Here is a 13563-nt window from a genome sequence, read left to right as displayed (position 1 = left end):
GTGACACTATACTAAATGAGGTATAACTGTGGTGTGAACATAAACAAAGAATCTATTTTCTTATAATTCTGCCCTTAACTGGTTATATATTAAGAGGAGGAAGAGGAGGAGGAGAAGGAGGAGGAAGAGGAATGACAGCGATGACTAGATATATTCCTAGAATATTTTTCCATGAAAAATTTAAAGTTAATTATTTTTTTCTTGCCAGTCCTGGGACTTGAACTCCAGGCCTCCATGCTGTCCCAGAGCTTCTTTGTGTTCAAGACTAGTCCTCTACCACTTGAGCCACAGTGCCACTCTTGGCTTTTTTTAAAAGAGTAGCTTATTGTATATAAAAGTCTCACAGACTTTCCTGCCCCAACTGGCTTTGAACCATGATCCTCAGATCTCCATAATTGATCTGAGTAGCTAGGATTACAGGCGTGAGCCACCAGTGCCTGGATATTGTTAATTCTTACTTTAACTTTTTTTTTATGACAGGCTTTCAATAGATTGTCAACCACAGACAGACAAGCATAGTACAGGTCAGGAAACTTTTTCTATAGAGAGCCACATTGGGCCTTACAAATAGTCATTTCTGTTGTTGTAGTATGAAAGTGGCCCTAGACCTGGTCATGATCCAATAAAATTTTATTTAAAAAACAGGCAGTGGCTATCATTTGCCAATCCAGACATAAGTAAGCACTGCCAAGTGACTTCATAGTTCACATCTGCATATGTTGTATACAAATACAAAGGGATTTGTAGGACTGCTATAATCATTAAGAAATAGTGAGAAAAGAACATAGGAGGATGCTTTTGCCTAAGTAAAAGCCAAATAACATCACAATTTATGCTATATAAGCAAAAGCTTTACAACAGACAGAAGAAAGGTGGTGAGGAACTGGGTCATCATTAGCCTAGGGTAGGACAAGTATTCAATCACACACACACACAAATACATGGAGCCATCAAAAACACATTTGTAATCTGACAGGCAATTTCACTTTAGCAAAATATTAGTCTTTATATCTAATTTAAGTTGTTGATTTGAAGTTTATTGATTTAGTAGCTTGATCTATGTTTAATTTATTATTTTATTTTGGGTTTATAGATCTACAAAAGCTAAAAGCACTCATGGATTGTAACTAATTTTAGGATTATAGTTTAGAGAGTATTTTTATAATATCTATAATTGAATCAATCTTAGTGAATCATGAGGTTTCTCTCTAAAAAGCAAAATAATGCTGAAGTTTGAGAAGCACTGCCAAACACAAAGCCTTACTTCTGAGCTAAAGGGCCACACTATAAAAGAGAACATATGCAGGAGTAGTTGGCAGGGAATGCAGAAAGCCACATAGAATCCTGGGAAATGTAGTAAGCCACAAGCAGAAAGAGCCCACGTATTAGTGCCTACTTGAGATTGCAGTGCGTCATCTATCTATTCAGGATGTCAAGGAGCCGAATAGAGAGGACAGAGGAAGATCCCATGTGAGTCCCGCAGAACTTAACTAAATAATTGCCAACTAAGCTTGGCTAAAGGAGCTGTGAATCAGCAAATCTCCCAACTATTGAACTCAGGAGGGGCTTAGCACGTACATGGACAGTGAATGGAGCTAAGGGAAATTGACCCACTTTCTCCTATAGGCTGGCACACCAGACGGGGAAGCCATGGACACTGTGGGGAAAATACTGCAGAATAAATGTAAAAGAGGTTGTCATTTTAAATATTCAGAGGGTGACTAAGCCTTGGAAGGTAATTTACTATGAAAACTAAAAACAGTGAAAGAAACTGACACTATCACTATGGTACAAGAAGATATCATTTCTATCAAATAATAGTAGTAAAAAATTACAAGAAGATAGCAGACTGAAACACATGTATATCAGATAATGAAACAACCAAGATTTTCTAAAATGAAGGATTGAAATGTTACCATATCATAATTTAACTCTAATGGAATTAGTAAAGAACAAAAAATGTCACTACACTCAGTGGTATACAGAATAATTAAGGCATAGGATGTAGCTCATTGGTAGAGGGCCAAGCATATAACAAAGCCCTAGGTTTGATCCCCAGCACTGTAAACACACACACACACACACACACACACACACACACACACACACACACACACACACACACACACACACACACACAATTAAATAAAAAATAAAAAGGGTGGCTGAGAGGGTGGCTCAGAGTTAGAGTGCTTGTCTTGCATATATGAGGTCCTGGGTTTGATTCCTCAGCACCACATAAGCAGAAAAGCTGGAAGTGGCACTGTAGCTCAAGTGGTAGAGCACTAGCCTTGAGCTGAAGAGCTGAGGGACAGTGCCCAGACCCGGAGTTCAGCCCAGGCCCACGACCGACAAAAATAGATCGATCGATCGATCGATCGATCGATCGATCGATCGATCGATCGATAGATAGGCAAGCCACACAGAGTGGAAGTATTTATTTGTAATATATGTATCTAGAGTATTATATAAAGCATTCTTACATTCTTTAGGGATATCCATTGGTATCTAAAAGGGCCCACATCAAAAACAAATTATTTAAAAGAGATGTTGCTCAAAGGAAAATATAAGAATATTCAATAAGTACATGAAAAAGTACTCAACATCATTAGTTATCAGAGAAATGAAAATCAAAAACCAAAATAAGATAATTATTTCAAACTTAGTTGGAAGACTCAAATTCAAAGGACTGACACTGCTAAGTGCTTACAAACATGAGCAACAATAGACCTGTCTACATTACTTGTAGGAATATAAAATGAAAAAAACCACTTTGGATATGGTTTGGCAGATATCACACTACAAGGTTAAGTTTAGACATTTAAACCTATATTTTATCATATGATCTAGTAATTCCATTCTTAGGTATTTACCCAAGATAAATGAAAACCAGATCTACAAAAAGTCTTATACATAAGTGTTCATGGCATGTTTTTCAAAATAGTCAAAACAATTCAAATGCCTACAAATAGGTAAGTAGATAAACTGTGGTCTTATTCATATAATGATCCACTATTCACCAATTTTTTGAAAGAAGAATATGACATAGATAACCTGCAGTAATGTGGATGAATCTCACAAACATCATGCCAGGTAAAACAAAGCAGACACAAAAGAGTATATACTAAATTATTTCATCTTTGTCAAGTTTTAGAAGAAGAAAAACTAATCTAGAGGGACTGAAATTAGATCAGTGGTGACTGAAAAGAATAAGGAAGTATAGAAAGATATAGAAATGTTCTATATCTTAATTAATAGTGTTAATTATATAGATTATATATGTCAAATCTCATTTTAAATGCATTTACTAACTATATAAATTATACTGTAGCCAAGCTGACTGAAAGACATCACATCTAGATTTGTTGTAAAGTCCTGAATTACATAATTTTTAAAAAGTATGCATATCCAATGCATCAAGAGCAGACTACTTGAAAAAATATATATTTTTTGTCAGTCATGGGGCTTGAACTCTGGGCCTGGGCAGTTCTTCAGCTCAAGGCTAGAACTCTACCACTGGGCCACAGCACCCCTTCTGGCTTTTTCTGTTTATGTGGTGCTCAGGAATCACACCCAGGGATTCATGCATGCGAGGCAAGCACTCTACCACTGAGCCACCTTCCAAGCCCTTGAAAATAATTTTTTAAGCCCTCATATCAAATTTCCCTTCAGAGATACTAAATTAGAGCTGATTGTCATAACATTTATAGTTATTAAAGAAAGTGACTTAAATTTATATCAGCTGGACATGGTAGCACCCATATACAATCCCAGCACTCTGAAGGCTGAGGCAAAAGAATCATGAGTTCAAGGCCATGTAGGGCTAATGTAGTACGAACTTGTCTTAAATGAATGAATTAAATAATTAATACAAGTATATACTTCCTCAAGAATTCTTTGTAAGTGAAGATTAGTGAAAGCCAATGTAAGGGATTCAGAAAAAATACCTTAAATTCACTCTTCTAGAAAAAAAAAAAAAAGCCTTTTCTTAAACTCAAAAATGAAGGTCTAAATGCTTATTACAAATACGATATGAAATGGAATAAAATGTAAAAGAATAATAGTAATTCCTTGAAGATATAATACAAAAGCAATATACAGAGATAATGAGCTCAAATTCAGATTTTATTTTATTTACTTAATAGGGAGTGAGGTCCAGAGCTAACTAAATTGTGAAACGTCCGTTTATGAAACACATTTGTCTTTCAAATATTAAGGAAGCTGTTTATGTTCTTATATGAAATATCCATAAAATAAATTTGTTCTAAAGAGGAAAGTTCAATGTAAAAATATGCATAAATTTATGCAACAAAAGAGGCAAACATACAAATGAAAATGGTAACCTTGGTTGCCTTAGGCAGAGAACTGTTGGTAGCTTGGAAATAGGAATAACAAGGAAACTGTATTGTAAATGAGCTATTTTTAAAAATAAAATTTTTACATGTATTGTTTGCTTTGTTCTCTGTGTAGTTTAAGAATCAAATAAATGTTGCTTCAAGACTTTTATTCTTATGCAAATCTAACATAAGATAAAGACAATGTCACAAATCTGAAGACATACAATAAATTATCTTAAAGTAGTTGGTTCTCTTGTTGGGGGAAAAAGGTAATATTTAGTTCTTACTTTATAAATCCTGTTGAGAATAAACTACAGAAAGTAGAGAGTTAAATTATGAAATATAAGCTTGAAGTATTAAATATCTAAATATTAAAATAATAAAATATTAAAAGTAGGTAAATTTTAAGCAAAGATTCCAAGAGAAATCTGATCAATTTTAATCTTCTAAAAATTTAAATCTTTTATTGACCAGAAACATCATCTAAAATGAAAAGGCACACTAACTCAGAAAAAAAAACCTATGTTCAAATATGGTAAGAGTTTAACATCTTCATTTTTTTAAGAGCCAACCAAATCAAAAACAGACAAACTTTTTGAAAACCAGTATCCTCAGGTCAAAAACTGGCAAAGGAAATGAACAGATAAAAAGGTAAAATGGCTAAGAAACATGAAACACCCTGATAACCAAAGTAATCCAAAATAAATAAAGATTCCTGCCTGATAAGGAAAATTCCAAGAAACAAAGACCCTTGTAATTACTGATGGATATATAAGTTAGTACAATCTTTCTGGAAAATAATACAGACTATGTAAAGATTGCCTTAAACATGTTTGAACTTCAGATTCAGTAGAAAGTGTCTCCACAGAAACTTAACACAACTTTACAACTAGAAGAAACCTGCAAATAGTCAAAATATTTACCAATAAAGAAATGTTAAATGAATTGATATAATCACACAACAAAATAGTATGGTAACCCTAAAATTATATATATACTTTTTTTTTTTTTGGCTGGTTGTGGGGCTTGAACTCTGGGCCTAGGTGCTGTCCCTCAGCTCTTCAGCTCAAGGCAAGTGCTCTACCACTTGAGCCACAGCACCACTTCCAGTTTCCTAGTGGTTTATTGGAGATATGAGTCTCACAGACTTTCCTTGCCCGGGCTGGCTTTGAACTGTTATCCTCAGATCTCAGTCTCCTGTGTAGCTAAGATTACAGGCATGAGCCACCAGCACCCAGCCTAAAATTATATTTTTAAATAGTTAATAACCTAAAATATGTTCAACATATGCCATGAGTGTAGGAAAAAAAAACAGAATAAACACTGTTGCATGTTACAAGGATAATTTTAAATAACTCCTAATATAGGAGGGAAATGAAACAAAATAGGAGCATTATTTTTGCTTTTGTTTTTTCTTTTTGGTCGGTCGTGGGGCTTGAACTCTGGGCTTGGGCACTGTCTCTCAGCTCTTCAGCTCAAGGAGAGCACTCTACCACTTGAGCCACAGCACCACTTCCAGTTTTCTAGTGGTTTATTGGAGATAAGAGTCTCACGGACTTTTCTGCCTGGGCTGGCTTTGAACCGAGATCCTCATATCTCAGCCTCCTGAGTAGCTAGGATTACAGGCATGAGCCATGGGCATCCAGCTTATTTTTACTTTTCTGTGTATTTTAAAGTTCCTATAACACATGTAAAAGGAGTCACTATATTTTAAGTGAGGAAATACTTCAACTGAAAAATTTTACCTGTTATCAATATACTTCGGATCTCACTCAAAAGTGTTAAGAATTTAACAAGAATATAATCCACAGATAAAACCTTCATTATAATTAGTACTTGCCTTCTACCTTCTTAATATACTTTTGGTTCAGAATTTCATGTAGGAAATGTGTACAGAACACATCCGTTACCAGTACAGCCCTAGTGGGCTGGCCAGCTTGAGTGCTATCTTTCAATATAGTGAACAACCAAGTATAGACTCCATGACCAAACCACAGATAATTCAACCATAATGGTATTTCCATGACACACTTGCCTGACTAGAAAGTCTTCGCCCAAGACCACCCACTTATGGCCCACAAACCATCAGGTAAAAGTTAACTGCTAAAATAATCTATGAATTGATAACTCTAGCATGAAGAACTCTAAATTCCATGCCCAGATCCCCAAATGCCCCTCCTCATCCCCTGCTTGTTTTCTCTGGCAGGATGTTTTATAGTATGTTCATTTCCAACTCAACTAATAAAGCAGCTCTTTAAAGTTTAGAAAAACACTGCTTATTGGGTTCCTGGGTCCAGCATGTGTGCAATACATAAATAAGCAAAGAACACATGTACAGTACCTTCCTGAAGCAGGGTTGGTTTGGCAAAATTTTCTCCACTCATTAAAACAACAAAAGATGCAGCTGCTCGAATTGTAGCCTGCCATGTTGACATGGCAACGGGTGGCTCCTGGCATGGAAAAAGGGCCCTGTTGTTTATGGGAGATCCCATAGTATAAACACATGGCCTGCAGAAGAAAGACAAAGACACAAAGAAGGAGCATCTTTAAAATGAGTTGTCACTTTTCTCACCACCATAGTAGGGAAGGTTAAGTTGAACTTTCAGTGAAAACATTTGAGGCTTTATCGTTGTCTGGTTTCAAAGCATATTCAAGCAAGACTGCCAAGGGGCTAGCTATGTGAATAGTCCAGCGGTTATTTCTCCCAAATGAATTACTTAAATATGTAAAGAGGTGTTTTTTAAGGTTTTTTTTAAAGAGGAAAAAAATTGGATCAAGTTTTAAATACTGGTCTGCCAAGTTATAATTTATATTACCCTTGCCCCCTCCCCTTAGGCCCTTGTGTCTTCAAAAGAAAAAAAAGTTTTGAGACATTCTTACAAACTTTTTGGAAAGTATTCTGGAAAAGAAAATATGTTTGGAGATCATTGAGATATTAATGTTTGGAAAAACAAGCTGGTGGTCTCAAATCCAGTGCTGGCGGTCAGATACCCCCAATCTTGGAAACCACCTTCTAAAATGGAACCCTTGTGGGAATCCTTGTGTGGAGGCCAAGAACAGGGGTTGGCATACAAACAGCACTGCAGGTCACAACAACCAGGCTTGTGACGGGAAGGCCAAGTACGTTACAATTACCAAAGCAAGTGTACGAAAGCAACTGCATAGCTTTAGGTCTCACTATGCCACAACTTATCTAGGTAGGTAGGTAGATAGATAGATAGATAGATAGATAGATAGATAGATATTCTCCTCAACCAAGAAAATCCTTCCATCACTGTCACAGTTGACAAATGAACAAGACCCACAAAATCAAAGGAATTCGTTATTTTGGAACCACAGAGTAAAAAAGCACAGATTGATTCCTCAGAAAAACATCTGAAGAATATGTTTCTATTCTTTATTTTTCAGAGTTAATTACAAATATGTCATTTTAATCAGTGAAATGGAGATGAGTGTTACTTCTTGTGATAAAATGCTTTTCATCTTTTTGTGCCAGTCTTGGGGCTTGAACACAGGGCTTGGCACTCTTCCTTAGCTTTTAACTCAAGGCTGGCACTGTAAAACCTGAGTTAGTATCTGTATTTCCAGTTTTCTGGAGATAAGCATCTCACAGACTTTTCCCAGGGCTGGCTTAGAATCTTGCTCCTCAGATTTCAGCCTCCTGAGTCACTAGGATTACAGGCTTGAGCCATTGTAGTTCAGCTGCTTTTTCCTTTTTTCATTAACATTATAACTCAAGAATTATGCAAGAATACAAGAGTGATGGCTTTACTCTATCAGTCAGGGTCCAGTAAGGAAAAGAGAAAACACTGGGTCTTTTTTTAAAAAACTATTTTTTTTGTCTTTTCTTTCTTGGTACTGGAATCGAACCCAGGACGTTGCACTTGCTAGGCAAGTGCTTTGCCACTGAGCTACATCCCAGCCCAACACTTGGTCTTAATAAAGAGGTAATTTATATATGAACTAATTATAAAAATGATAAGAGAGCCAAGAAATCGATTTATACAGGACTTAAATTATACAAATCATAGGAGAGCTGACAGCAGGCAACCCAGAGATAAGTACAAGTTAGCTTTGATGCCTAAGGTTGAAGGTGCTAGTTAGTGTTACTGGGTCAGAGGCAGGGATGGTCTGGCAGAAGCCAATATCACAAGGGGACTGTGCAGTAGGAGCTAGAATCACATTGGAGACTGTTATACTGAAACTTCCAAAGGAAGCGAGGAGAGTTTCTCACCAGCTCCTGCTCTCAACTCTTCCTCCAATGCTCCCTGTCAGCCAAACCTAGCTAGAAGTCAGCAGAAGAGAGCCTGGGAAATAAAATTCCTTGAAGATCCAGAGATCACAGCAAGAGCAGAAAGTAGATCTTAAGATAAACATAGTTGCAGTATACTTATCCTACAAACATATGTCATGATATTTCACAAGTTTTTTATGAGACAGAGAAAGAAAATCAGAAAGTCAGAATACATTAGTCCTAGCAGGCTTGCCAACTTATTAAATAACTTTGAGAGAAACCACTTAGCTCTCTGTGTCGTGATACAATGGGGTTAAATGGGAAGGAGGTAGATGACAATTATTGTCTCTTCTGGTCCTAAGTCTATGGCTCTGTATCTCAAGTTAATATATGTATGAATAAAGAGAAAAACTACATACAAGGCCCAGACTTCCCACCAATCAATTTCAAATTCTGAGTGTCTACACTGTTCCCCATGGATCCTTGGCTAATTGACTTAACCTCAGTTAACTACCCAGCCTTAGGCTGTTCAAGGACCTAACAAGGACAGCAGCATGCTCACTGGGATGGTGGTAAAGGGAGGGAGGGATCCCATAGCAGCTCAAATTATTCTCTGGTGGAATCAAGGTATTTCTAATTCAGAAAATTCTATCTAGTAGGTATTGCATCATTTAAAAAAAAAATCCCATCGTGTAGAGAATCCCAAGAAGGAAAAGAATTAGTAGGAAAAGGGCAGGAATTTCCATTGGCCAAATGACAATGAAAGATGCTGAGGGAAGATGTTTTCTTTCTCACAGAAACAGAAAAGATCTCCAATTTTTCTTATTGAAGACCTCCAGGAAGCCATTTCCAATCTACTACACTCGTGGAGTTCAATCTGTTTATGATATTTACAGGGAAGTGAAAGGCCCTTGCTCTAGAGTTCTCCTAAGATGTCTGCCTCATGAACAAGGACTGATTGCATGCTACACTCTGGTGCTTAGGACACTACTGAAAGTGTGTGTGCTTGCAGCACCTCATTTGCCTTGGGTGACTCTGGTGTGATAAGCTTTCCTCCTCTACACAGTCAAATGACAAGCTTGCCAAGATGTTGTTCTTTTTCTCCTTCCAGTGTTGGTTTGGAGCCATGCCAGCATATCATTATGTACTATATCCATGGGCTTAGGTATAGGGTCCCAAGACTTCCTCCATCAGCCTCCCTAGTTCTTCCCTGCATAATCCATTAGCTTTGAGATGAGGTCATACTCAAGAGATCCTATGAGGCAGAATTCAAAGGATTTAGTAAGTGATTTAATAAGTGGAGAACGGGAAAAAGGAAAAGAAGACATCTTGCCAGGTGTTAACGGCTCACACCTGCACTCCTAACTACTTAGGAGGCTGAGATCTGACGATTGGGTTCAAAGCCACCCAGACAGGAAAGTCTGTGACACTCTTAGCTTTAACTACCAAAATCTACAAGTGCAGCTGTGACTCAAGTGGTTGAATGCTAGCCTTGAGCAAAAAAAAAAAAAAAAGAAAGAAAAAAAAAAACTAAGGGACAGAGCTTAAACCCTGTGTTCAAGCCCCAGTATTGGCATCAAAAAAAAAAAAAAATTTCTTTGAGGTAGTCAGCTTCAAAGCTGGTCCCCCAATGACCTCCTGCTGCTCACATCATTCTAATTGTACAGTTCCTTCTATGCTGTACTGGGTTGGTCTCTGTGTCCAATAGGATATGAATGTGGTGGATGTCACTTCTGAGATAAGAGTGTAAAAAGTTTCCTAATTTTTTTCTTCTCTCACCCTCCTTCTTACTTTTTGCTCTGAGGCAATCCAGCCATGTGTGATAATACACAGGCAACCTAGGGGGAGGCCTAGTAGTGAGGAATGGAGACTTTGGCCCACAGACAGTGAAAAACTGATCCTGCAACAACCATGTAAGTAAATGGGGAAGAGGATTTTCTACCTCCAGTCAAGCCTTGAGATGCCTGCTGGACCAGCTGACTGCTTGACTGCAACCTCACAAGATTCTGAGGACAGATCACCCAGCCAAGCTGCTCTTGAATTCCCACTCTCAGAAACCATGTGAGACAATCATTATTTATTAGTTTTTCTTTCAATCTATTTTTTTTTAGTAACTTGCTATGTAGCAAGATATACTAAAATCTCCAAAATTTCTGGTTCAAGTGGCAAGCTATTAAACAAGAACAGAAACTCAGGATGAGACAAACGAGAAATCAAAGGGTACTGTCTGTTTATAAAGGGCTTACTTACATGTCATACAGCAAAGGACAGCTTTGTAGACATGAAGGCTATGTTTTCTATTCCAAGCATACTATCCAACAATGGGACATATCAAAATCAGAACTCAGAAAATTAGAAATTATGATTTTATGAAGTAGTAAACAGTGGCACTCTATACAGATCCAAGTCAGGATAGCAACAGACCAGGAGGGGAATTTCTTAATTGACTGGATTAAAACCGTATTGTCAGCTGGGCTTACACCTGTAATCCTAGCTACTCAGGAGGCTGACATCTGAGGATCACGGTTCAAAGCCAGCCAGGGAAGGAAAGTCCATGAGACTTTTATTTCCAATTAACCACCAGAACACCAGAAGTGGTACTGTGGCTCAAGTGGTAGAGCCCAAGCCTTGAGCTGAAGAGCTCAGGGACAGCACCAGGCCCAGAGTTCAAGTCCCATGACCAACCAAAAAAACAAAAACAAAAAGACAAGTATTGTCCCCATCTTTCCTTCCCAGTTCTGTATCATGCCCCTCACTATTTCTAGACATTTTGTCCTAATCTTTCTGTCATCTTCTGAAAGGCTCTTCCTGCCATTTCTAAGCATGAACTCTTCTACAAAGGGGGTACTTGTGTTCAAGGACTCCAATGTCCTAATAAGAAGTCTCTTTTCCTACCTTTCTCTTTACATGGCTAGGCTGTCAATGATGTTAAACCTTAAAATGTGTTTTCTTTTTGGTTTTCTACTTGGTATCTAGACCTGTAACTCTGAACATGTAGATGGATCAAGCCATCATTCTGGAAAGCCACACCTATAAATACACCATGTCTAATATGACTCATTCACTTTTTGGAATGTTCTCACACTATTTTCATAGATAAGAGATTTTAGACACACCTTTCTAAAAGTAGATTTTTTTCTCCTAGCCCTTACCCCCTTTTCTAGCAGTATCAGGGTTGAACTCGGGGCCTCACACTTGCTGGGCAGTTGCTTTTCTACTTGAGACATGCCCCTACCCCAAACTTCTACCTTCTTTAGCATTTTCCTCTTTCTCAGTTGAGACACACTACTCCCTACTCAAACCAAGTGCCAGACTTTGACTCTTCATAACCCAAGGCCTTTCACTCTTATGATCTGGTAGCCTCATGCATGTCTCATACCTCCTAAAGTAAGTAACTATACTTTAACAGTGATAAACATTTTATCCTCTAGATAAATTCTCTAATGGAGTTTGGGGCACCTGCCAGCAGATGGAGGCTAGGTACACAGTCATGTAATTACATTCGCTATGTAGAGACTTAAGAGTAAAGATGGCTGTAATCATGCACATATGCAAATGAGAACTACTGTATATGGAAGGCTGGTTCCTTGTTCCTTGACCCCTCACTCAGAAGGGAGGTAAATCAGTGTGCATTTATAATCAGGCTTTGAAGTATCTCAATGTGTAATCACTGAAATCAATGTAACTGTGTGTTTATTCGACATGCACAGCGCCTTGCACCTTGGCTATGTTGCTAAAATGCTTATGGGATTTCAGGAGCCAGCCTGAAAATTTCTAATGTCTATAATTTCATTATTTCCAGTCTGAATGACTTTTCTCTAGCATGCAAAGGAAATTGTTCTCTTATTAGGCTCACATGCCCAGGAAGACTACCTGTCTGGGAGACCTCTTGGGGAGGTTAACTGCATAGTGGTGGCAATGGGAGGACAATGGAAATCAGAAAGAGAAAATCTGAAGACAAGGGTTGAAGGGTAGAACAATGGCTTGTTGCCATTAAAGAACCTCCAAAACTGAGGAAAAAACTATTAGATCAGTTCTTACTCAGCTTCTAGTTCTTATCTGTGTTTTTTTGGGGGGGTAGGGGGCTCGGTCTTGGGGGCTCAAGGCTAGCCCCTACCACTTGAGCCACAGTTCTACTTCCGGCTTCTTTTTTTCTGCTTATGTGGTGCTGAAGAATCAAACCCAGGGCCTCATGCATGCGAGGCAAGCACTCTACCACTAAGCCAACTTCCCAGTCCCTATATCTGTGTTTTAAGAGTGGTCAAAGTAACAAGACACACTAATGAGCCTTCTAAGGTAAAAAGTCAATTAACTCTGATGTGCTTCAGTCACCTGTGTGTGTGTGTGTGTGTGTGTGTGTGTGTGTGTGTGTGTGCATGTACACGTGTGCACACCTCAAATTTTATTGGCATATTTTAGTTAACAAGGTTTCAGTGTGATATTTCCATATGTGCATATAACGTACTTTGATCAGATTCAACCCTTCCAAGTCCTTCAAATTTCCCCTTTCCCTTTCTTTTACAATTTTAATGGGTTTTTTATTACTCTATTTCCATACTGTACTTGGTCATATCTCCCCCTCCTCATACCCTCTCCTTTCACTTTTCTCACAGGTCTCCTCCCCTTTCATATTCACTTTTTTGGGGGATCCAGACTCTAAATATGAAAGAAAACATGTGAAATATATCTGTCTTGCTTATTTTGCTTAACTTCCATCCATTTTCCTGCAAATGACATAAGTTCATTCTTTTTTATTGCTGAATAATACTCCATTATGTTTATATACCAGATTTTCATATCCATTTAGAGTTGCTGCATACCTAGGCTGATTCCATATCTTGACTATTGTTAACAGTGCTGTAATAAATAGGGGTGTGCAGACATCACTTTTACACTGAATGTTTCTTTTTTTTGTCAGTCGTGGGGCTTGAACTCTGGGCTTTGGCACTTCCCTGAACACTTCAGCTCAAGGCGAGCGCTCTACCACTTGAG

The 13563-nt window shown here is 37.9% G+C and overlaps 1 protein-coding gene across 4 annotated transcripts in view; it reads right to left on the bottom strand.

Annotated features, from left to right (window-relative positions):
- Positions 1-13563, bottom strand: part of Aopep (aminopeptidase O (putative)) — a 342923-nt gene that overhangs the window by 290979 nt on the left and 38381 nt on the right. For 3 of the 4 annotated variants that reach the window (XM_070033698.1, XM_070033700.1, XM_070033699.1), the window contains exon 3: positions 6679-6845. The exons of the other annotated variant lie outside the window; for it this stretch is intronic. In XM_070033698.1, the coding sequence (XP_069889799.1) occupies positions 6679-6845 (167 nt within the window). The remainder of the gene's footprint in view (positions 1-6678; positions 6846-13563) is intronic. 4 annotated transcript variants of the gene reach the window in all.

Source organism: Dipodomys merriami, unplaced genomic scaffold, assembly GCF_024711535.1.
Source record: "Dipodomys merriami isolate MVZ:Mamm:240054 unplaced genomic scaffold, mDipMer1.0.p SCAF_22, whole genome shotgun sequence".
NCBI lineage: Eukaryota > Metazoa > Chordata > Mammalia > Rodentia > Heteromyidae > Dipodomys > Dipodomys merriami.
Note: the sequence above shows the minus strand (reverse complement) of the source record. Positions and strands in the feature narration are given on the sequence as shown.